This window comes from Vulpes lagopus, chromosome 17, assembly GCF_018345385.1.
Source record: "Vulpes lagopus strain Blue_001 chromosome 17, ASM1834538v1, whole genome shotgun sequence".
NCBI lineage: Eukaryota > Metazoa > Chordata > Mammalia > Carnivora > Canidae > Vulpes > Vulpes lagopus.
Window position 1 is genome coordinate 26,304,366 of NC_054840.1, and position 26,241 is coordinate 26,330,606.

The 26,241-nt window shown below is 33.6% G+C and overlaps 1 protein-coding gene across 5 annotated transcripts in view; it reads right to left on the bottom strand.

Moving 5' to 3' along the window:
* ATP11B (ATPase phospholipid transporting 11B (putative)) overlaps positions 1–26,241 on the bottom strand; it is a 118,087-nt gene that overhangs the window by 79,597 nt on the left and 12,249 nt on the right. For all 5 annotated transcript variants that reach the window (XM_041731511.1, XM_041731510.1, XM_041731508.1 and 2 more), the window contains exons 2-5: positions 12,036–12,152; positions 6,246–6,335; positions 4,523–4,603; positions 160–267 (exon numbers count right to left, since the gene is read on the bottom strand). In XM_041731511.1, the coding sequence (XP_041587445.1) occupies positions 160–267; positions 4,523–4,603; positions 6,246–6,335; positions 12,036–12,152 (396 nt within the window). The remainder of the gene's footprint in view (positions 1–159; positions 268–4,522; positions 4,604–6,245; positions 6,336–12,035; positions 12,153–26,241) is intronic.

Consider the following 26,241-nt stretch of genomic DNA (forward strand, 5'->3'; position numbering starts at 1 on the left):
TTTTACAAGGCAGAGACTCATTTTTACTGAGTTCTAAACAGATGGCCTATCACAATATTTTAAGGTAGGAAAATAGGGTTTTAACTAAAATAGAATCAATCAGATTAGAATTGGTGATACCAAAATATAATTGATATCCATTATTTACTGAACACATACCCGTATGTTTTTTGATCTAGTTTTTACAAGGCCACCACTTCGAACAACATAAACAGGAGCTCCATTTACTTCATTATCTGAGTTATGTCGTAACCAATCTTCATATCCCTGTAAATATCAAAAGAACAAAAAAAATACCTTATTAAATATAATTAGAAGATATTTTTATCACATGAGAAGAAGAAACATAAAAACTTCCTCAAAACATTTCATTCACCAGAATTATATTAGGCTAGTTTGATGCACATACTCATAGGGATTTGACATTCATTCCTATAAGAAACACTTTCTTCTGGGAAAACGTTCCTGGTTTTCATAGTACTTCTCTAGGCCTTACAGAAGGCTCCTACTATGTCACCCTTATGGGCCCTTTTTTTCACCCTTCACTTTCTCACTATAGGATTTTTAACTATCCCCGTGTCTTCAAAAAACCCTGAAATTTGTATCTTTAGCCCACCTCTCTCTTCCAGACTCTAAATCTGAATATTCAACTGCATTCTTAATATCTCCATTTTGATGTGTCATAGTAAACACTTCAAAACTAAATTGATCATGTTATCCCTCCAAATCTGTTGCATTTCCAATGTTTCCCATTTTGACAAATGACATCAACATCTACTGAATTGCTCTTAGCAGAAATCTGAGGAGTCATTCTTAATTCTTACCTTTTCCTAACACCTATTCAATCTTTTGGTAACTTCTACTCCTTCTATGTAAAAAGGATATTTTCATCATAAAATATAAATTCACAAAGCATAGACGACAGAGAAAGAAATGAATAGATTTTTAAGGTTTTATTTATTTATTTGAGAGAGAGAGAGAGAGAGAGACAGAAATCGTGACAAGAGATAGTGAGAGGCAGCAAGAACAGGAAGAACCGGGAGAAGCAGGCTCCCCACTGAGCAGAGAGCACAATGACCTGGACTCTAATGGAAGGTAGACATTTAATCTACTGAACCACCCAGGTGCCCCAAAATGAACAGATTTTGAAATGAGGTCGAGTTCTTTTACTTTCTTAAACAACAGACCAACAGAAGTAATTATAGTATGTACTTTGAAAAAATATGGTAGGGCTATATGCATCATCATTAAAAAGGGGGCACAGACAAAAGAATTTCAGAAAGAATACTTTGATTAAATGTTTAAGGACTGGCAATTTTTTTAAAGTAAAAAAGACTTCTTGTGCTATTTTAGAGAAAATTCAAGAATTCAGGGGTGTAGCATATGTATAGACAATGGAATGATATTCAAGATATAGCATTAGGTGATAAAAATAAAGGTACACAATGTGTTCTGTTCTATCGTATCATATATGAAAAAAATATGCCTGCCTATGTGAATATTCTGCATAAATATCAGGACTAATGTACAAATATATCAGGAGAAGAAAACGGGACTGGAGGGTCAATATCATATGCTATTTTGTACTGTTTCAGTTTTTAAAAACTATGTGTATCTATTACCTAAAAATATAACGCTATAAAATACAAAGCAAATATAAGGATTGCTTTGAAGGTCTATTTTTTTTTTTCAGGGGGAAACCTTTTGAGAAAGCACTCTTAAGATACTTAACTTACATAGACCTCATTTAAGATGTGGCATGTCAATTTTAGAGAAATTTGAGAGTCAAAATATCTTCTGAAACTGTCAAGAAGTACAATTCCTTCCATAGTCAGATGACATTAACAGCTGAGCAACAATGATAAAAACATCTTTTAAATACAAATTCACAAATTCTGATCTACCCTACATATTACTGATTGCCAGATTAATGTTTCCAAAACATTGTTTTAATTCACTATCGTTTTCAAAATCCCTGAAAACTCTCAATGCTTACAGCAAAGAATCTTCCAGCCTCTTTAATTTAGTACCAATCTACATTTCCAGTATTATCTTTTAATACTTCCCTCCAGAGGGTCAAACATTTAGTCAGACATGTCATTCCCCAAAACAGGACTTGGCTTTTCTTGAATTTAGCCTTTGCCTGAGTTGTTTGTTTCTATCTCGTCTTCTTCACCAATTGTCATTTACCAATATTCCAAGCTTCCTTTTAATTATTTATTTCACAAAACCTCCCTGATTATCTAGATGAAGTGTTCCATCCTTTCTCTGAACACCTACAGCTCATTGGTTTTTACTAGTACTTTATTTAAACTGTAATTATTATTGTATTTGGTCTTACCTTTCCTACTTCACAGGTTTTAGGTTCACAGATGGTAAAGACTGATACTTACCAGAACACTATCTTACAACTAGAGAGAAGACTTAATATATATGAATGGAAGAAGCTAAAAAACAAAATAACATCTTCATTCATATTAAAGTGTAAGTAATTGATAATAAAGCTTTTCCTATTTTGATAAAAGCGCAAAGGCTTTTTAAAAAGTGCGAAGAGAAGGAAGGAAGATTGGAACACAGCAACTTTGACTTTCATAATTTTTCCAAAATTCGTTCCACTAATCTGTAGTAAACCTGAACAGTAAACACTGGATGTTTACTGAATGAACAAAACTTGGGAACGGTTACTGCACAAGAGGAAAGTCTGAGTTCTGAAACTGTTTCTGAAAAAGGGAGAAAATCCTTATAGATCAAATTTTCTCTTTGAAAATTATGACCTTTCATATTTCTTCTTTTGTCATAGTTATCAAAAAGCTCTCAGGTAAATTTAGTACTCAACTGCAATAGGCATACTAATACAGGTTTGAGGTATAATCTTCCTATTTCCTATCTTTAGATTTTACATGTTTTACTTAACTCATTTTGAAAGATAACAGGTTGTCAATTGTTATTGTCATATTAAATTCTCTCATTTTGCAGATATAAATTTACCACTATTTATCAACTCAATTAATCGCATCATATTTCAATTAAACTCAGTCTATATTTGGCCAAATATATTTGGAAATCAGGGCAAGAAGTTTCACATTTTACATTGCCTTAGAAAATACTCAATAGGTTTATTCATTTACTTATTCATCTATCAAACATTTGTTTATTGAAGGCCCAACATGTACATGACTCATAGAGCTAAACATTCAAATGAAGGTAATAGATAAGCTATAAATATTTATTTAATAGAATAGGTAGTGACAAATGATATAAAGAAAAAAGACCAGATCATGGAATGAGAGAGGGAAATGGTGGTCAGGAAAAACCTAAGATATCAATATGAAGATGCTGCACAAACATTTGTGTATGTGTCTGGAATTCAGGGAATAGTTTCAGGATACATATTGATTTGAGAACCATCAACATATAAATGCTACTATAACCCACTAGACTGAATGAAATCACCTAAAAAGGAAAGTATATATAGAAAAGAGGTCCAAGAGACAAATATATGTTACTTCAATGAAATAAATGACACCTACAAAACCAAGTAAATATGTAACTGTATGAAGTGATTTCGATGCTTATTGAGTTGCACAAATTCTAGTCTCCAACAGAACAGTGAAAGGAAATCAAACTTCGTGAAAGCAGTAGCATGATATTCTGACATACTAGATATATAACATAACTGTTAATCTATAGATTCCTCTTAACATTCTATGTAAGTAATAAACAACATACTACATCCCAGAATTATAGAATTTTTGTCAATTTTATTTCTATGCCAATTTAAATCTTATCCCTAAATCTTATAAAATGGAAAGTTATCATATTTACAACAGAAAATTCAATTAACTTTCTTTCAAGTGGAAGGATCATTTATTTAACTGGGCCCCTGACATGATTTTTTGAGAAGTTAGAGTGACTATATACAAATGAAATTTCTATGAATGTCTTTCTTACTCAGCCTGTGTATCTAATAATCTTGCTTTTCTATACCTACATTTTAGTATTAGTTCAAGATTTGGTTGAAGCTATTTCCCCTAGGGTATTACTTTATATAAAAAATCAACATCACCGGGGAAAGCTGTAGAAAGTAGAGAAACATTATATAATTTTTATTAAAAATGGTCATGCCAAAAGTACATGCTCCACTACCTAGAAATATATCCTTTTTGAATTGTACTTCCTTTAAATATTGCCAAACCTATAAAGATGATTATAATAATCAATCTGTTTTTTTAAATCTGTTTCATATATAAATTGCCTTGCACACATAAAATGTTTGTTTTGGGTGCTTCCTAGGTGTGTCCAGGGAACAACATATTTTCACAACGGTAATTATTCCATGAGTACCTAGTAGATGGAACATAAAAGTGGTTTAACTCAGTTTAATTTTACCATATGCAATACCAAACAAATTCGTTGCTTTCTTATGGAAATTATTTTCACAACAATAAATGTTAGTTTGAAGTGGAAATATCTAGCAACTTCTAAATGACTTGGGGGGGGGAAATAGAAAGTATTTTCATACCTGCTTTATGGCAGTTACTGTTATCACAAAGAATAATGGAAGTCCACTGGTGATTGGACTGGTAGGTGTATCAATCATAAGCTAGATTTTAAACAACAAAAAAATGCAGAATATTATTATTTTCATATTGTACACGCCACACTATTAACATCTAAAAATCTCACACTGGGAATTCTGAGAACACTATATAAAGTGTATATCATTGTCCAAAGTAAAAAATAATAGAAGAAGGATATCATGCTCAGAGTTTAGTTTACAGTTTCACCAAATTCACTTTGTTGGCTATTATATGAAGTTAGTAGAGTATCTTTCATATCCACAAAAACTGCTAGAATGGACTCAATCACTCTGCCTTTTAAACAGAGTACGTAAGGTCTTCCTCCTCAGTATTTGCCTAGAAGCAGAGCTATAGCTGCTCAGAGCCTCATTTTACATTTCTTTGCCCCTCTTAGTAAATGCTGAAAAGTCTGTCAGCAATTTTACCCTGGAATTCAGAACAAATTTACCACTTAAGAAGAAAGAACAAGGGATGGCACGAGGAAAAGGATTTTTTTCTACAGTGATTCTGTTACATATACAGAGCCAGAGGGGGTAGAGCTCGGAAAATGATGCCATAATTATGATCTAAATCATACAACTGAGGTTTTAATAAATTGCGGGAGAAATTTTTGCAGTAATTATATTTGGTTAGTTTAAAAAAATGGATCTAATGGCTTATTAATGCTCCTTTACTCTGAATAGGCCAATTAAATTAGTTCTATTCCATAGACAAGCTGAATTCCTGATCTTAGGTAGTAAATTCACAAATGCATGGGTTATGTGGACATGGTTAGTTTAAATTCTCACTTTTCTAAGAAAACCAAGCTGATGTTCTATTGACAGAAAATCAAAAGTTCCTTCTCTGTTCATGAAGGAAAGCAATTTTTTTAAAAAGTAAATAAATGTTTCCTTAAGCTTTAAAGTAATCAGTTGGCAAATTTTTTCTTCTTCTAAAATTCCAGGTTTTATGAGAAAAAGTTCAGAATTTACACAAAAATTCAATGCCACAATAAAAGAGACTGCTAATGCATCATCAGAAAAGAACAACCCCTTTAAAAGAAAACATTATAAAAATCATTATTTTTAAATCTTGACTTATACTCAAGTTTTATAAGCTCTTCTCTTGATACCTTGATATTAGAGGGAAAAAAGCACAATGTGAAAATTAAGAAACTGTAAAAGAGTTTATAATGAATACAGATTTAAGAAAATAGTCCCCAGAATAAAAATCTATACTCATGGGGATTCTTAAAAATTACAATAAAAAAAGTAAAATAAAAATAAAATTTCAACTGAAAACAAAGGAAAAGCCAAAAAAAGATTTTTCTTGGACAAGACGGTTCCATAGGCAAAGATGTGCCAAAAACATGTGCTGTATATTAAAAGCCAAAATACTTATGTCTTGAGGCAGAGCAACTGAAATATAAAATTGGCTTTATGGTTATTAGCACCACAGCATATCAGTGATGAAACAAAATAAAATTAATCTTAAAATTCATAAGGTTATTTTTCAGGAATCTGCATGTGGTTTAAATCATGACATTCACTGATTACAATGGGGAAGCTCTGCAGAAAAAAAAATGGTCTCAAAGTCAAATAATTTAGAATGCAATGTAACTTTTCCCTAAAGATCTATTTCTAGAAATCATTCTATAAACTTAATCTATTGAATGATAAATCTTACCTGAACCAAAAATATAATAAGAAAATAAAAGTTTGCCACTCTTCTGAATTGTTCAAATAAATTTTTTGGAACAAAATTCCATACAGTATACTAAAAAAAAGAGAGAGATGGATGAATTAATATTTAAAATAATACACATTGTATTGATGTAATAGTAAGAAAAGTAAAATCAGACTAAGTTCTTAGACAAATTATATAACTCTTGATGCTACAAATATTACCTAGCTTTTAAGAGTTTCAGAACCTTTATTCTATTCTTTTTTTCTTTTTTAATTTATCCAGATTCAGCTTTATTCTGAATTAACCACCTATCAAGAATATATGTCAAAAGAGTAGAAAAAGATGAAGGAGCCAGCCAATCAAAAAAAACTTCCCTGGCAAGTGGGAGGGACAGCATATGGTTAGGATCCCTGTTTAGGGAAGGAAATGTCCAGGTCATGAATTTATAGGCAATTTTAATGTAATTAAAAAAGATAAGATAAACTGGAACCTATCCATTTTGCTACTATTAAATTCTTGAGTTTTTAGAAGTTGGAGATGGCAGATCTAAAACATTTAATAATTTATTTTGGACTTTGGTTACACAAAACTGAACTAATGTTAAAAATAAATAAGAGCTGAAAAAAATGCTGACACTAGATACAATTTGTTTTCTATTTTATTTAGTTCAGTCTCAGAAATAAAGGAAATGGTATAATTCATTATTCTTTGTTAAGTACAGACTATGGAAAAACAACCTAGTGTGTGAAAAAGATTTAAAAATACATAACTGATCACTGGTATAACGACCAAGAATATTTCATAAAGGCATGAAAATTTGTCACAATGTCAATTATTAAAGTAAGACAGTCACTAAAATGACCTTAGAGAAATCTCTCTGTACCCTACTTTGTGCCTCTATGAAATGAGGATAATAAAACCGTATCATATAGGGTTGTCAGAAAGTTTACATGAGCTAATATATTTATGAAGCATCTAGGACAGAAACTCACTCATACTAACCTTTATGGGTCTGTTGTTGTATTATTAATCAGCACATAAGTAGGGAAAAACAGTGGAAACTTTACTTGTGTCACTAACTGCTCACTACACAACTTCATTAATGAAACAGGAAAACACTTTGTAGCACTGTTACCTTATCCTATGCACATTCTCTCAGTAGAATGTAAGATCCTCGAGGCTAGGAACATTGTTTTATTTACTGCTCTATCTTCAGCACTTATCCCTACTACTCCATACATAGTTGAAGATCGAAACTTAAGCAGAATATACATACATATATACATACTTAAGGTTGAAGTAAATTTTTTTTCAGATAACTATACTGATGTCAGGCAATGAAGCCTTAATGGTTATTGACTATTTAAAAGTTTCTAAAGAGGCAATTTACCTAATTTTCTCTGGTGCAAAGTAAGATGGTTCTAACTTCTGAATTTTCTTATTTGAAAAATTCACTTCTTAATCAGTTGTTTGAGACCTGAAATATCTTTTCCCATATGAAGAATTTTATAAATAGGGTTAGGTTCCCAGAAGAGCCCACAAAGGCCAGTTTGACCCACGGATATATAAAGAACAGTATAATACCTAACAACATTTCTTTCAGGTGAAATTATATTTTCAGTTCTAATCTGAAATATCTGAAACATATTTTCCTTTGGTAGTGGTACCACCAGTGACTCCAGAATCTGGGGTTGGGGATTATGTTCAGGGCTCTGGAGAGAAGAGAGGTAGATGCCTTCTAGTCACTGCTCAATGTGTACATGAGATGGTAACTTTGGGTCATATCATCTCCAGCTGACCTTAACTAGAATAAAAACACATTTGTCCCTACAGGGGTCAGAGTATTCCAGGTAACTCCCTTGGTCACCAAATCAAATACACAAAACTTCATGGGAGTCAAGTTGGCAATGTCCTAGGTTTATATCAATCTATTTAAATTGTAACAATAACAACATGTTTTGTCTTCTAGAATCTCAAAAAGAACAATTACATAAATTAAAAGTAAGGTAATTGGTTTCAGGATATTTTCTTTGGCTAGTTCAACAACACATGGAAAAACTCAGAGTAAATAAAAATTTCTTATAAAAATCAGCTTACAAATATTAGGAATTGTTGTTTCCAGGTTTTCTAAAATACAAATATATTAACAGACTGAACAAGTCTAAATTCTGTGCTTACCCTATCTTATGTAGATGAGGAACTACAGTAGAATAAACATTAAACAATATAAAAATATTCTAAGGAAAAATAATGATTATGCTTTAAAATTATTTCAGTTATTATGTAATATGGTCAACAAAAATAGAAGTATAACTTCTTTAGAGCTATGTATATGACTATACAATTGGCCTTTTTTCCCTCAAGTTCTGACATTAGTAAGAAAACCAAAACATAGTTATGAAACTAAATCTTTTCAAACAAGTTGAAATTTAAGATAAGTAAGTTACTATGGTAAGTTAAACAAGGAGATTGTACTTACAATGTGCAAGACATTTGTACTATAAGAGGAATAAAAAGTTTTAATATTAAGGGAATTAAGAATAAAATATCAAAACAAACAAACAAACAAAAAAAGAATAAAATATCAAAAGCTATATTCATAAATAAAGTAAATGAAGAAATACATAAAGAATTAAAATGAAAAGCAGTCAGTGATGGGCACCTGAGCATCTGCCTTTTGGCTCAGGTCGTGATCCTGGGTCTGGGGATCAAGTCCCACATAAGGCTCCCCAGAGGAGCCTGCTTCTCCCTCTGCCTATGTCTCTGCCTCTCTCATAAATGAATAAATACAGTTTTAAAAAAAAATGGACACTGTCTATATAAATACCCACATTCCTGAATCTGTGGTGAAAAACATGAATTTTACATTTCCATAAAAACATGAAATCTACAATCTCTGCAGAAACATAAAATCTACATTTAAAAACATGGTTATCGGGCAGTCTGGATGGCTCAGAGGTTTAGTGGTGCCTTCGGCCCGGGGCCTGATCCTGAAGACCCGGGATCAGGTACCATGTCAGTTTCCCTGCATGGAGCCTGCTTCTCCCTCTGCCTGTGTCTCTGCCTCTCTCTCTCTCTCTCTCTCTCTCTCTGTGTGTCTCTCATGAACAAACACATAAAATCTTTAAAAAATAAAAAAAAAAAAAAAACATGCTTATCAACATAACATCACAGCAAAGTCAAAGTAGTTGAGAAGTTCAACATGGGCTTATGCAATAGCAGGTAATCTGGTTTGGAAGGATACATGAGAAAGTGTGAGAAAGCAGTAGTGGAACAATAAGGGAGTAATGAGAGAGAAAGTCTTCATACGCTAAAAAAAAGGGGGGGCATGGTTATGTAAATATCTACATTTTTGAAACTGTGAGAAACACAATACTGCTGCTTAAGAATACGATCATCTAAAAATATTTAACCCCAAAAATGTTTTCCAGGACACTCAGCTTTCAATACTGGCAGAGGACTAAAGTGGTCTTATAACTCCCAGCAGAAAAGTTACAAAAACCAGATTTTAAAAATGGGTCCTAGAAAGTATCCGAAATACAGATAGAAACTGGAAAAGAGTTTAATTTAAAAAATGGCCAGGAAAAATGGAAGGAATATGAATTGTGAACTATGGCTTCTTACCCTGCAGACACTATTCAGCTCTCACGGTTTGTGTCAGCAAACCATAAGGGAAAACTACACTCTTACCACAAAATATGACAGAGATTTGAGTTCAGGGATGGAAAAATAGATGGAAATTTAAAGGGAAAATACTGTAGTGAAAGAACCATGCAAGGAAAATGACCCAAATTCAGAATGCAAACTATCCAATCCCAGGCTGACAGCTAAACTCTGCAGCAAAAGGGAGTGAACTACTGATATGTGCAACAACAAAGATGAATCTCAGGATAACTGTTATGTGCAAAGAAACCAGACAAAGAAGACTCACACTATATGATTGTATTTATATGAAATTCTAGAAACGACAAAACTATTGTTATAGAAAGCAGATCAGTGGTTGCTAGTGCTAGAGGCATGGAGGAAGGGGACTGGCTGCTAACTTTTTAGTAATGGATATATTCTATATCTTGATTTGTGGTGGTCACATGTTGTTATACACTTGTCAAAACTCATCAAATTGTACACTTAAAATTGGTGAATTTTACTGTATTTAAATTATACTCAAAGTTTAAAAAAATTTTCAAGGACTTTAAAAAAAAAGATTTTATTTTTATTATTTTTTGAGAGAGTGTGTATGTATACATGATGTGTGTGTGTGTTAGTGTGAAGAGGGATCTAGAGGGGGAGGGAGAGGAAGAGGGGAAGAATACCAAGCAGACTCTGCACCAAGTGCTGAGTCCAATGCAGGACTCCATCCCATGACCCCAAGACCCTGACCTGAGCCGAGACTAAGAGTCAGACACTCAACCGAGCCACCCAGGCACCCCTCAAGAAGGACTTTTATTTCTTGCATAATTTACTAAGAACTGTGTCATTAATCTAAAGCTCTTCTACTACCCTAGATTCTAATAAATCTACTTCCTGCCCTCTGCTTTACAACCACTGTCCAAAATGACAGATGTCACTAATAGGTATGTTGCATATGTAAATAATGTGAAAGATGAAAAAAGGGCAGAACAAAGAAAGCTTGGCCTAAGACAATATCCTTGGAAAGATGAGATTAGGACTTCAGAGAAAAAATTAGCCATTCTGGAAGGGAGAGGAGGACAATACAAAGATTTTTCTTAAGCAACAGCAATGATCTAAGGAGAACTTTACCCTTAGCCTCTTTGATTCATATTCTCTCTAACTGCACTGTCCAACAGGTAACCACTAATTGCATATGGCTAACATTTAATTTAAAGTAAATTAAAATTTCATTAAAAATTAGGTTCTTGGGCAGCCCAGGTGGCTCAGTGGTTTAGCACCACCTCCAGCCCAGGGCGTGATCCTGGAGACCCAGAATTGAGTCCCGCGTCGGGCTCCCTGCATGGAGTCTACTTCTCCCTCTGCCTGTGCCTCTGCCTTTCTCTCACTCGCTCTGTGTCTCTTGTGAATAAATAAATAAAATCTAAAAAAATAAAAAATAAAAAAAAATTAGGTTCTTCAGTTGCATTAGCCACATTTCAAGGTCTAACTGGCCCTATATAGTTACTGGCTATCATAGCAGACAGCATAGAAAATGTTTCCTCTAGCAGGACAGAAAATTAATTCTATTGGGACAGTATTACTCCGTAATTTTCAGTTTCAAAATAAACTAAGACATCTTAAAAATATCATAGAGAAAAAAATGAAATGAGGAAAAATATGCGAGTAAAGCAGTACCTTGGTACTATAAAATATTTACAGAGTAGTAAAATTGGAGGAAGTCAGGCTTTAAAGTCACACAGAACTGAGTTCAAACTCCAATCTTGTGACTTACTAATATGCAACCCTAGGTAAATTATTTCCCAATGCTTTAACTGAAGAAGCAAATATAAAATAATCATAACACTTTATAAAAGCTACCTCAGAGTTCTAAGAATTAAATAATATGAGATGATGTACCTAATACAGCACCTGGAACACAGTATAAATACTAGTTCCTCAGTTTAATTGCAACTAAGGATAATTTTTGGCATGTTAGTTATCTGGTATTAGCAATTGGCAACTCCTTTTATTCTACAGTTCACAATTTTGGTCAAGATAAATTTGCCAACCACAATTCCCTTGAATTATTAAGGATATAAATGTATACTAGAATACACAAATCACTTTTTAAAACAAAATGGAACATACCTATAGTTTTAATATTGTGTTCATGCTTACCTTAGATGAAATGATCCGGTTATCTATAAATTTCTGAGGTGTGTAAAGGCCATTCTGAGGAAACCTGTTGGCTATGTAAATAGTTCTTGTGTCACTTTGATGTGGTGGGTCAAAACCCTAAGACCAAGCGAAAGAAAAATATTGATCAACAAGGTTAGTTATGATTCTTTACGGGTGGTTTTATTTAACTAATCAGATTGTACATATTATTACTGGACTTGAACTGCATATAGGCTCAATCTATCTAATTCTTAGCAGAGTTACGCCATATATATTTTTCTTTCTCAGGTAAACTAGTGTATTATCTTCAAGTATAAATTAACTAGATAATACATCTGGTAACGAAAAATAATCTATACCCTGTTAGAAATGTTATCAAAGGGGGAAAAAATCATGCAGAGGATCTACACAAGTATTTGAGGCCAAAATTTAATTCTCATGGGTTCCATGTCTTTCTTAAGATGGATTTCTACTAAGTGATATGGAAATCCTGTGTAGCAATGGCCTAGTCAGCACCTACCATATTTGATGACAAAAGCTTATTATTTTATTTCTTCCACACCCAGATCAACTTGGGTTTCAAAGAGCTTTGATCCCACAGGACTCACAATGCATTGGATAGGGTCTCGCTAAGATTCATTCCATACAAAAAAAAAAAAAAAAAGATTCATTCCATACAATCATCTCTTTGTGCTAGTCATACTATCAACCAAATTCCTGAACTATGGATATAGAATTCTGGCCTGATAATTGGGAAACCATCTCTCAAGGTACATTTAGTAATGATATCCAGTGTAAAAGTTTTCACTGGAACAAGAATACTGTTACTCCATTCCCACAGTATTCTCCCCTTTTCAGGTGGCAAGTGAATCTTCAATACTCCTTTGGCAGATCTTGGAGATACTTTGACAGGCTGAAAGTAACCACCAAAAGCAAGGCCTTTTGGGGGGCTTCTATCTGGTAATGATTTGAAATTTCTCAGATTTTCATTTTTTTTCATGGTGGTCAATAGCTATTTACTATGGCTACTAAATTATTAAAAAGTTAACTAAAGTTGGTATTCTTAATATAATGATCCACTTGTAGATATTAAGGACTCTACTTTAGTAATCTACTAAGTGATGTGACTGACATTCAATGCTTATTAGCATCCCAGTAAAATTTCCATTAAGCACATACATATAGACAGTGGAAATTCCCATATTACCTATAGGTATATTTTGTTTAGTACATCAGAATATTAACAGTGCTATGTTTAGGTTTTAACTGCTCTTATTTGTGGTTTTAAAACAGCTAGTACAAGACTGTGAAAATTAAATGCATTTGTATGCTCCATAAAAAAACCATGAAGTTTCATTTTATTTGTTTATGCTATTTATAGTGATGACCACATTTTGTGGATGTGAATGTGCCATTATGTGTCTGATTTCAAAATCAGTTTCTTCAAAGATAAAATGTGGTATGCATATTTATCTTCCTCATAAATTCTCCTTTAAACATTTCACAATTGTTCCTTATAATTATTCATGGGGGGATAAGGCAGGCCTCAAAATTGGAGGTGGAACTTATTGCTCTATCTAGAATATTGCAATCATCTTAAAGATATATACCATTTATCCATTCAACAAATATTTATTGAGTTTAAGTACCATGTTGATCCATGCAGAATCATGCGACTTGTTAATTACTCAAGTAAATTATAATACGCTCCAACTCCATAAATAAATGAATAGACAAAGAGTTTGCATGCTACTGCTATAATCTATGGCTGTATTTCTCAAAGGGGTTCATTGGAAGTTTGCCAATAAAGGTCATAAAGTTACAAGAGGGACAGACACACAGGTAACTGGAACATTAGACCGCACGAAGCATATTTATTCCACATTCACTCTGTAACCATGTAAAAAGAACAGCAAGTTACATACCATGTATGTAAGGTTTTGGGATAAATTAAAGAAGAAAAAAGAAATTTGTGGTTCTGAAAGAATATGTAAATCTTTTTTTTCTTTAAAGAGAGACAGAGCACACATGCATCTGTGTGCACATGAAGGGTGGCGCAGAGGGAGAGAGACAAAGAGAATCTTAAACAGGCTCCATGCTCTGTGTGGAGCCCAATACAAAGCTTGATCTCATGACTGGGAGATCACAACCTGAACCAAAACCAAGAGTCAGATGACTGATCCACCTAAGCACTCTAACAATATGTAAATCTTTAAGATGTCAAGACAATTGAGACTGAGAACCACTGATGCAGAATTTTATTTTTTGCTAAATTCTACCAAGACCGGAATGTATTACTATTACATCTAAAGTTAAGAAACAAAAAGCAAAACAGAGACTTCCCCAAGTTATATATGTTACTTATATACATTACTATTACAACATCTCATTCATGGCCTTCTAGGAAGCAAATACTCATCCTTCTCTATTCATTTCTATTGGCTATACCAGTAATCACATACTAAAGTTTTGAAACTTCTTAGATTTCTACAATTATTTCAAGGGGATATATTGAAATATTTCAAAAATAAAATCAATTTTAAATTAAGCTGAATTTTAAATGCAGAATAACTATATTCCAAAATATCATAATTTAACATAATTCCAAAAGGAGAATGACAAAGTTTCCCTTTGTCCACTTAAACATTTTCAGTTTTTTCAGGTGTTAATTAATTCACCTGATCTCATTCAATCATTTTATAACCAATGGTATGCCTATATGTATGTGTATTTTTTCTACACAAAATAAATTTTATACTTATATTTATGACTGTATAAATTTTATATTAGTTGTGTAGGGACAGCTAGATGTCCTTTATGGAAAAAACCTCTAACACTTCAGTTCATTAGCATCACCTTCTCTGCAACAAATTAAGCCTACCACAAACAATAAAAATAAAAGAACAAAACTTTCCCAAAATAAAGAGAGTGACTTATAGCAGGATCTATAAATGGGCTTCAGGTCTATGAATCTCTGAAAATGTATGCAAATGTGCAAAAAGTGCATTTTTCTGGTGAGAGTGAGATTACTCAGCCAACAGAAAGGATGAATACCTACCATTTACATTGACATGCATGGAACTGGAGGGTACTATGCTAAGTAAAATAAGTCAATCGGAGAAAGACAATTATCATATACTTTCATTGCTATACAGAATTTATGAAATAGTGCAGAGGACTGTAACAGAAGGAGGGGAAACTGAATGGGAAAAAATCAGAGAGGGAGACAAACCATGAGAGACTCTTAAGTCTGGGACACAAACTGAAGGTTGCTGAAGGGGAGGAAGGTGGGTGGGGAATGGGGTAACTGGGTGATGGACATTAAGAAGGACACGTGATGTGATGAGCACTGAGTGTTATACAAAACTGATGAATTACTGAAAACTACATCTGAAACTAATGATGTACTATATGTTGACTAATTGAATTTAAATAAAAAAAGCTTAAAACCACTTACCTAAAGTCTTGCTCTATAATCAGTTCTCCATCTCTATATTGCAGATTTTAAAAACACAAGAGAATCTTTATGTTTCAATAACATCTCTACTCTTTTTAAAAGGAGTCAAAACAAACATGTTATCAAAATTAACATGTATAACTATACTGTTAGTATGAGGTTAAAGTACAGTTCCACACTTTTCTAGCAAGCATTTCACCACAATTCATAGCACTGAGAAAGAAGTACAGTCTGAACTTCCTAATCACTAGGTCAAGGCTACATGCCAGGGTTGGCACACATTACATTTTCTGTTGTCATCTCAGACTACCCATTCACACCTTCCGCCCCTTAATGCTAGCCTGCTCCATTTCCCTCTGATTTCATCTTGCCCTGAGCAAAGAAACTGAGATAGATTAATGCTTTTCTAATCACCCTGATTCTATTTTAATTCCTACTAAAAAATAGCATCTACGCTTTGGAAGCACACAAATTTAAACTATTTAAAAATAAAAAACTCTCATGTTCTATAAAAGTATGAAATTCAAAACCTCTTTTCAGTCTGGATTTGTGAGTATATGTTAAAGTCACAGGCATAAAAAAAAAAGTGGGTAAGGTGGAAAAAAAATCTCAGGATGGCTTCTTGGGGAAGAACTGACAACACATGGGATTGGTTTCAAAGAGACTCCTTTAAAAAAAAAAAAAAGATTTTATTTATTTATTCATGAGAGACACAGAGAGAGGGAGGCAGAGACACAGGCAGAGAGAGAAGCAGGCTCCATGCAGCAAGCCCAATGTGGGACTCGATCCCGGGACTCCAGGATCATGGCCTGGGCCAAAGGCAGGCACTAAACCACTGAGCCACCCAGGGATTCCAAAGAGACTCCTTTTGTAACCACAAACTGTTGAGACCTAGGGAAATCAATCTAGCAAACAGCTTTGTAATTTTTAGAAGTTAGTCTTTGGCACATCGCAGTACTTGGAATGAATCACATTATACATTTTCATACCAAATATACCAGCCTCTCCATAATCTTAGAATCTCAAAGATTTTATGAAAAATACAAACATTATGAATAAAAGCACTAGCAAGAGACTAAAACCATAGTCTTATAGTTAAAATTGTTACACTTTCTTAATGTAACTAACAAAACATCATCTTTAGAGTTCACAATGATCAATGTAAATTTGTGCTTCTTACTCTTATGTGATCTATTTCTTTTAAAATATAAAGAAAAGGTTTCGCCTGGGTGGCTTTTCTTTTAAAATATAAAGAAAAGGTTTACGCCTGGGTGGCTTAGTGGCTGAGCATCTGCCTTTGACTCAGGGCCTGATCCGGGGGTTGGGGATCAAGTCCCGCATCGCATCGGGCTCCTGCAGAGAGCCTGCTTCTTCCTCTGCCTGTGTCTCTGCCTCTCTCTCCGTCTCTCATGAATAAATAAATAAAATCTTAAAAAAAAAAAAAAAAAAAAGAAAAGGTTTCAAAACAAACCACACACCAAAAACCCCACCAAAACTAAAAAAAAAAAAAAAAAAAGGTTCAGTCAAAATTGCAATACCACGGTTTTTAAAATAAATGAATAAAGCTTTATTTATATCACACACTTTATTGTATGACAGAAACTAATTTTTGTTGGATGTATGATCCAATGTATAAAGGCACTGAAAATGGCCTAGCAAAAAATATGATACTGGGGAAGAATGACTTAATGTATTTTACCAAATCTATAAATTTAATTGTGAATTACTGTTTACTGGACATAGACTTTAAATAAAAGATATCTAGGGGATACCTGGGTGGCTCAGTGGTTTAGCGCCTGCCTTCAGCCCAAGGCATGATCCTGGGGTCCAGGGATCGAGTCCCACATCAGGCTCCCTGCGTGGAGCCTTCTTCTCCTTCTGCCTTTGTCTCTGCCTCTCTCACTCTCTATATCTCTCATGAATATATAAATAAAATCTTAAAAAAAATAAAAGATACAATATGAAGATACTGGAAGGGCAAGATAATTTTACACTGTTAACAGAACAAAGGAAAGTGACAGAGAATAACTTAAAATGCTTGTGATGTAATCAAACAAAAAAATTAAATATTTTTGTTTCATGTTGAATAATTTTCATTTTAGGGCTTAAGGTTGTCTGCCATTATCATACCAGTCTGGGCTTCTAGGAACTTTGGCTTACTGTAAGGGTGGTTAGGACTGGCTTTCTAACTATAAAATATAAAATTTGGAGTGATCCTTGAGTCTAAAATTCTCAAATCACCTGTCAATGCTTTACTATAGGAAGCTCCTCTTTGAGAGGTTAGGATATTCCTTCCCAAACTTGATTTCCATTCCAACATACATCTCCAGAAAAACCCTATTTATCCTTCAAGTTTCAGCTTAAGAGTTTCCTTCTCAGTGGAGCTTTACCTGGCACTCCTTTTTCCCCAGGAACAAAGGGAGACACTTGTTATTTATTATGCCCACCAAACCTTTTACACAGTCTCATTATGGATTTTATTACATGGACTAGTAATTGCTTGCCTTTATATCAATCTCCTCCTCCAGACTAAAAGATTCTTAAAAGCAGAATGTGCCAATTAATTAACAAATATTTATTGAATGAGCGAAATTCTCTAGTTTTGAGGTTCCAAGTTTAATTTTTAAATATCTTTAACAATAACTTTTCTACCAAATTGAATTTAAATGAAAAATGAAAAACTTTAAAAGTGATTTTGCAGAGTGAAATCCACCATTACTAGTAAAAGAGAGGCTAATAAGCTTTTCACTCTGCTGTTCCTAGATTTATATTACTTTCATCAAAGCCATTTATTATAGCTTTACAGTTGGCTGGGGTTAATTTCTGGATGTCAAAGAAACCAACTTCTACTAGGGAAATGCAAATCACAACCACAATGAGATATCACCCATCACCCATTAGAATGGCTATTATCAGAAAAACATAAAAAAAACAAAACAAAAACAAAAACAGAAAACAAGTAGTACTGCAAGGATGTGGAGAAATTGGAATCCTTATGCACCGCCAGTGCAGTGGGAATGTAAAGTGGTAGAGCCTCTGTGGAAATATGGAGACTCTTCAAAAAGAGTAAACACAGAATAATCATATGATCCATAAATTCCACTTCTGGGTACATACTCAAAAGACATGAAAGCAGAGACTTGAACAGATATTTATACACCTATGTTCAAGGCAGTATTATTCACAATAGCCAAAAGATGGAAGCAACACAAGCATTCATCAACAGATGAATGGATAAAAATATGGCATATACATGCAATGAGCTATCATTCAGCCTTAAAAAAGGAAATTCTGGCACAATGTACAACACGGATATTCCTGAAAGACATTATGCTAAGTGAAATAAGCCTGTCATGAAAGAAAAATATTGTATGATTCCTTTATTTATTTTTTTCACCATACATTTGAGAGAAAGAGAGAGTGCAAGCACATGCACAAGTAGGTAAAAGGGCAGAGAGAGAGAGAGAGAGGAAAGAGTGCCCTGCTTAGCAGGGAGCCCAAAGCAGGGCTCAATCCCATCACTTGAGTCAAAATCAAGAGTCACTTAACCTACTGAGACACCCAGGGACCCCATATGATTCGTCCTTTATAAGAAATAGCCAAATTCAGTTTGCCAGGTGTTTAGTGACTGGAGGAATAGGGAGTATGTGTTCAATGGTTATGAAGTTTCAGTCTGGGAAGATGAAAAAGTTCAGGACATAGATGGTGATGATGGCTGCATAATAATGTGAATGTACTTAATGCTACAAAACTGTGGACTTAAAAATGGGTTTAATGGTAAAAAAAAATGTATATATATATATATATATATATATATATATATATATATATAAAACCACAATTAAAAATACCAATTTCAAAAAAAATTCAATTTCATCCATTTGAAATTCTCTGATGGATTTGAAGAATCCTATTTGGATATAATTCAACCATTATAATTATGAATGTCTTTTGTTTGTTAGACTGGTGATTTCTATGTATGGCAACAGGGTCATGATAAAAAATGAATGTGTGAGGCTGTCCTGGTTTCAAACAAATTTTAAAATCATAGACTAAAAACCCTAAATTTGATTTTTTGCTGTTGTTTTATCAGGTTGAACACTGCACAAGGAGTGAAACTGGTAAATCTGTGATATTCAAATTAGAGACAGATGGGTAAAAATAAATTACTTTTTTTTTTTTAAGTGAAGAGAAAGAGCCTGCGCACGTGCACACATGCACACACATGAACACACGCAAGCAGGGGTCAGGGAGGAGCAGCGGGGAGAGAGAGAATCTTAATACCCTGAGATCATGATCTGGGCAGATATCAAGAGTCAGACACTTAACCAACAGAGCCATCCAGGCGCCCCTAAAAAGAAATTTCTACCCAAGTTTCTCAAATACTCCTGAGCCTTCTCCTCATCCCATCACAATCATACACAGCAGGAGCAATGAAGATGGCTTATAGATCCTTAGAATATCAAAAGCAAGGAGTTATAACTCTTATGCTGGAGATGTGTAGTCAATCAAAAAACATTTTTTTACACAGTGTATCTAAAGTTTAATATTTAAAAATTATCAAGCACAAAGACACAGCCACAAAATTCTAAACAACATGAAAAAGCATATCAAAGTCAAAGAATAGAGACACAGGGTGAATCCTATTTAGTTATTTAGGCAAGAATTGGTGCAGCCACCCTAACTTTTAACAAACCATCACCTTCATAGTCAGTAGCCATCAACATTCAGGTAAGACCTTCCACCAGCAAAAAGAGTATGACTTGCTGAAAGCTGAGATAATGTTTAGCATTTTTAGCAATAAACTATTTTTAAGTTGAGATAGAATACAGTCTAGTACAAACGTAAATTTTACTTTATATGCACTACAAAACCAAAAACTTCATTTGACTCCACTGTGATATATCACTTGTGTGTGGTGCTCTAGAACTGAATCCACAGTATCTCCAAGGTAATGTCTTTACACTATATTTTCAGCAGTTTGCATTAGTGGCCATGGATTCACAATGATTATAACAACTGATTATTATGTCTACTGAAATGATGACTGCATATTTACATGCTGAAATAGATATTATTTAATATAAGTGTATTTCTTTGTTTTTCCTTCATATAACAACTTCAGTTTTGATGTTGATTTTTAAAAGAAGTTATTAGTGTAGTCAGGTTATATATTTAAATTTTATCACAGGAGAAGAAGGGATGAAGCATTTATAAAATACCTGTTAGGGTCTGATAGGGTAGAAAAGCAACTAGGTACTAGGAAGACCAAAATATAAGTTACAAGTATTCGCTGTTTTGAGTCTATAACAGAATCCCTCAAGTTAGAAGCTGCTGCTTTCACCATGAGCAGTACAGTATAGCCAGTATTCATACCAGGAAGCTACAACAAAGATTACCAAGTACAGATTTTAACAGGATAATGTATTAAGTAAAAAATTATAAATAAGAAAAAATATATTGAAGTTAAGAAATAGAGATGCTAAGTGAATCCTATTTAGCTATTTAGACAAGAATTGAAATAAAAAGAAAACAGCAAGGTGGAAAAACGGTAATTGTCTTGTTAATCTTATATGCTGAGAACCTAAGAAACCTGTTTCGGAAGAAAATAAAACATGTCTATACAAGGTTAAACAAATAGGACCCAGCAAATCTTAAAACTATTGCTACAAAAATTTAAAAATTAAACTTTAAGCAGAGAAATTATTATTTAGCAACACTGGGTCAAAATGACATAATTCTAAGAACGTATTTTTGAAAAAACACTATAGACTATTTTAGCCTATTTTCTGTTCTTCAAGGAAGCAAGCAGTTCATTTACCCTGCATATTAAAATTGTACTGATCTGCAAATCTTGACTTCTACATGTAATGAAAAGAATTTACTTTAGCATTCAGAGTATTTATTGAACACTTTCTATGTGCTCTGCAATAAGTTAAGGACCACTGATGATAAAAATAGATGACTAAGTCCCCACCCACTTGGAGCTGATAAAATGTTAGTGATTTAGGCCTTATTTACCTTAGATATCACCTAATTTCCTATTTCCACACTCGTATTTAACATCAGAATACAATTATTTTCTGATTTCAATGTGGGACACACTATATAAATATGTAGAAAGCAATTGGATATTTTTGTTTAAATATCAGGAAAGAGAGTTGGACTTGAGATTGGAACCCAACAAGCATAATAATGATAGTTAAAATTAAAAAAAATGTATAAGACTGCCTATTATGAGTGTACAGAGGAAGAAGAGAATAAGGACAAGAGATGGAATTCTTAAGGCTATTACTTAAGATACTGTGGGAGAGAAGGAATAAGCAAAGGAGAAAGAGCACCAGGCAGGAAGGAAAACAGAGAACTGGTATGGCAGAAACACAGGAAGAAGTTGCAAAAAGGTATTATTTCATATGATGTAAAAAGAGATGAGAACAGAAAAAAAAAAAAAGAATGCTGAATTTAATAATTAGGAAATCATTGGTGGCTTCTGTCAACATAGTCTGAATAAAGTTAAAAGGGCTACAATGGATTGATTGAATGGGGGTGAAGAGAAGAGTGGGGAAGTGGGGGATAGTAATTAACGATAGCTGGATCAAATGAAAAAAATTTTTTTAGTTTAAAAGAATCATATATTCATTCAGGTTTGAAATGAAAGATTTGATAAAGAGGCAGAAAAGTTATAGAAAAAATTACTGAAGGATCAAGGAATTGGTAAGTGTAATAGGTTATCCCAGATGGGATTTTGAAGCAAAGAAAAAGAATATTAGTGACAAACTAAAAATATCTGGGACGACTGGGTGGTTCAGTGGTTGAGTGTCTACCTCCAGCTCAGGTAGTGATCCCAGGGTCCTGTATCAGGCTCCCTGCAGGAGACTGCTTCTCCCTCTGCCTATGTCTCTGCCTCTTTATGTCTCACATGAATAAACAAAATCTTTTAAAATAAAAGAAAGAAAAACTAACAACATCTGAATAAAGTATGGAGTTTAATAGTAATGTATTGGCTCATTAGTATAACTGTAGCCTAGTAATATAAGATGTTAACAGTAAGAGAAATTGGGGCACTTGTGAAGCTCAATCAGTTGGGCATCCTGCTCTTGATTTTGGCTCAGGTCATGATCTCAGACTCCTTGAGATCAAGCCCTGTGTCTGTCAGGCTTGATTTGATATTCAGTGGGGAGTCTGCTTCTCTGTCCCTGCCTGGGCTCACAGGCTCTCGCACATGGTGTGTGTGTGTGTATGTGTGTTTGTCTCTGAAATAAATAAAATCTTACTGTAAAAAAAGAGAAACTGGGTGAAGGGAATCTACAGGAATTCTCAGTATTACCTTTGCAACTTTTCTGTAAATCTGAAACTATTCTAACATTAAAAGATTTATTTTTTAAAAGAAAAATACAGTTCACAAAAACAAGTACATCTACAAATTTTAGCAAGCAAGCAAGCAAGCAAGCAAACACACACACACACACACACACACACCACGGCCATAGATATACAACACTGGCCTAGTTTTTCTCATTTTGCATAGATCATTGACAATTTTATCTCAATTTACAGGAAACATCATCATTAGGGAACGCATGGCCTAGGAGACATTTCAAGATTGTTAAAAGCATCTTTGATTACTTAAGAATTTTTACTTTCACTGTCTCCTAATAAATTCCTAAGTGTATTTTTTTTCAAATTCTGCAAATAGGTGCTGGAAAAAGAGCTGATCAACACTGGCAGGTGGGCACTGCACCAATTTCCTTTAAAGTTACATAAATAGGGCAGCCCCGGTGGCTCAGCGGTTTAGCGCCACCTACAGCCCAGGGTGTGATCCTGGAGACCCGGGATCGAGTCCCACATCGGGCTCCCTGCATGGGGTCTGCTTCTCTCTCTGCCTGTGTCTCTGCCTCTCTCTCTCTCTCCTCTTTGTGTATTCTCATGAATAAATAAATATTTTTTTTAAAAAAAGGTTACATAAAGAGTTAGAGCCACAAAGTCAGAGGGTCTCCTGCATATCTACTTTGAGGCCAATGCCTTTACGTTTAAATTTCAATAGGAAAACACACGTTAGAGAATCACTTCCCTGTCTTTCAGTAGTAAAGAGTCAAGTATACCTTCACATCTTTGTTAGCATTTTTCAAATTTGTATATTAAAGAGCACAGTGGAGAACTGAGATAAGCAAGAATATCTATATTTCCTTTGTAGTCCGGGAGATGCAAGAGTGAAGAAACAATTTCCTAGGTAACAGATGATTAAGATCTGAACTGACTATATACTACTTAAGCTTTATCTGCCAACTGCACTCATCACAAAGAATTCTTCAAAGCAAAATCTTAGAATACCAATATATTATACATGTTTTCATTGGGAAAAATGTGCTTGATACTATAGGAGGCACTGAACCAAATTTTAGGTAAAATATCCGAATATTCTGAGATACCAAGCTACTTAGCATATCATTATTACATTATCCTGTAATTTAATTTTTAAAAATTCAATTTATAAATATTACGAGCATTGACTATATACTAGGTACTATGCTTGGTATAGTGAAATACCAAAATAGAAGTCAGGGCCTCTGTTCTGGATAAAATTTCATTTAGAAAAAATAAGGCCTCTTAATAAGCACAAAAAAAGAGAAACAAAATATCAAGTAAAATGAGTAAAATTTTGACTGAAATAGCAGTGACTCATTAGATGACTGACTCACTTTTTTCTCTATAGAAAATGATCAAATACATCCTTCTGAAGAGTTAAATGTATATAGCACAATTCCATTACAGATGTAATAAAAGTTTATTAACTTTTATTAAAAAGGATAACATATTTTTTCAGCAATTCCAATTTCTGTTTTAACACAACAAATTTGTCAAACTTCAAAATAAGTTTTTGAGTTCCCAAGGTTCAAGACAAAAAGGAAATTAAAAACTTGAAAAACTCTCAAAAAAATTTGCCATGTTGCTCAAAACCAATTTATAGGTATTGCATTTATGGTAGATAACATTTTCAGGAGAAGCTATACATTCAGGTACATGCAAATCCTAACTTTTTATGGTACCTAAAATATTAAGTCAACTTATGAATGGCCATTGCTGAATGACTACAGGAACTCTTGATCACATCTCTCCTTTTCCTCTACAACGTGTCACTCCAGAGTACCCCAGCCATCTTCCCTTAACTCCTTTTCTAGCCTTGCCTCACCATTGAACAGATTTAAGATGGCAGGATTGGGAATGAGAAATACAGAGAAAACTGCTGCTGTTGTTAACATTCTTCTACATTGATAAACACCCTGGAAAAACTCTCTGGGTTCAAGTCTTGCCGCTGGTATTTATTAGCTATTGACCTTGGGAAAGTCCACATTTTGAGCTCTTCCCTTTTCCTCACAAAAGTAAAACATGGATAAAATACTTTTCTTTAATTAAGAAGATGTAGCTAGGGTTAAAATAAGACAACCATTTCTACACTCAGGGGCTGAGCCTTTGGGATTCTGTATCTGGAAATAGGCAGCTTGAAGTTCAGCTCCTACGGCATGATATGGATTAATAGCACCCCTTTGTACCTGGGTCCTAGAGTCAGGTTCAATTGAAAGGAAGTTGAAAAGAGCTTTGTACCTTTAGATATGTATAAGACCTCCAAAGAGATAATATCTATTTTTTTTAAAAAAAAGAAAATATTCTGAGAAAAATCAAGCAGATATGCATCAAGAACAGATGAAATTGAAAGAGGTCCAATAAATTCTGGAAATAAAAACCAATCATTTAGATTAAATATCTGAGGACAGGATGAACTCTCGACTGGACACAGGCGAGAGAATTAGTGAACTGGAAGCTAGAACTAAGGAATTTAAAGTGAAAGCAGCACAGAGAAAATAGATGAAAAATATGAAAAAGAAGTTAAGGCTATTATTACACAGAAGACAGGTTAGTATCAAGTAAGAGTTCTTAGACTGAGAAATACTCAGGTTGAGAAGCAATAGTTAAAGGAAGAAAAAAGGCTGAAAATTTTTCTGAGTCATAGTAATATAAGCCTTGAGACTGAAAGTAGACACAAGTGCAGAGCAGGAAAAGCATGAAAAAAATGATAGATATAGCAAAATAAAATTGCAAAATAAAATTGCAAAATATCAAGGACAAAGAGATAAATCTTAAAATCAATGTGACACAGATTACCAACAGTAATGACAATTAGGTTAAAAACATATATTATACCAGCATTTATAAATGTCGAAAGGAATGGAATAAGTAGTATCTTCAATATGTTGAGTGAAAGTACATGTTAATCTAGAATTCTTATCTACCTAATTAGTGTTCAATAGTAACTACAAAATAAAGACATTAAAACTAAAACAGATCACCCCTCTAAACCCTTGCTTAAAAATTACTAAAAGAAAAAAAAATTACTAAAAGATCTCTTATTAAAAATAAAAGTAAACACAGGGAGATGAGGTGCTATGCAATAAACAATGGTGAGTAAAAGAAATCACTAAATCTTTGTAAAAAATGAGTAACTGCCAAAAATTTAGAAAATGTTTTGAGAAGAACTAGGACATACATTATGGGAAAAAAATATTTGCAAGTCATATATCTACTAAGGATCATGTATCCAGAATACAAAAAATTCTTACAACTCATTAAAAAAATTTTTAGTGGACAAAAAGATCTGAATAGGCATTTTTCCAGAAAAGGCTAATATGGACATGTAAAGATGTTTGAGATCATTAGTTATTAGCAAAATTTAAACCAAACCACAATGATGTT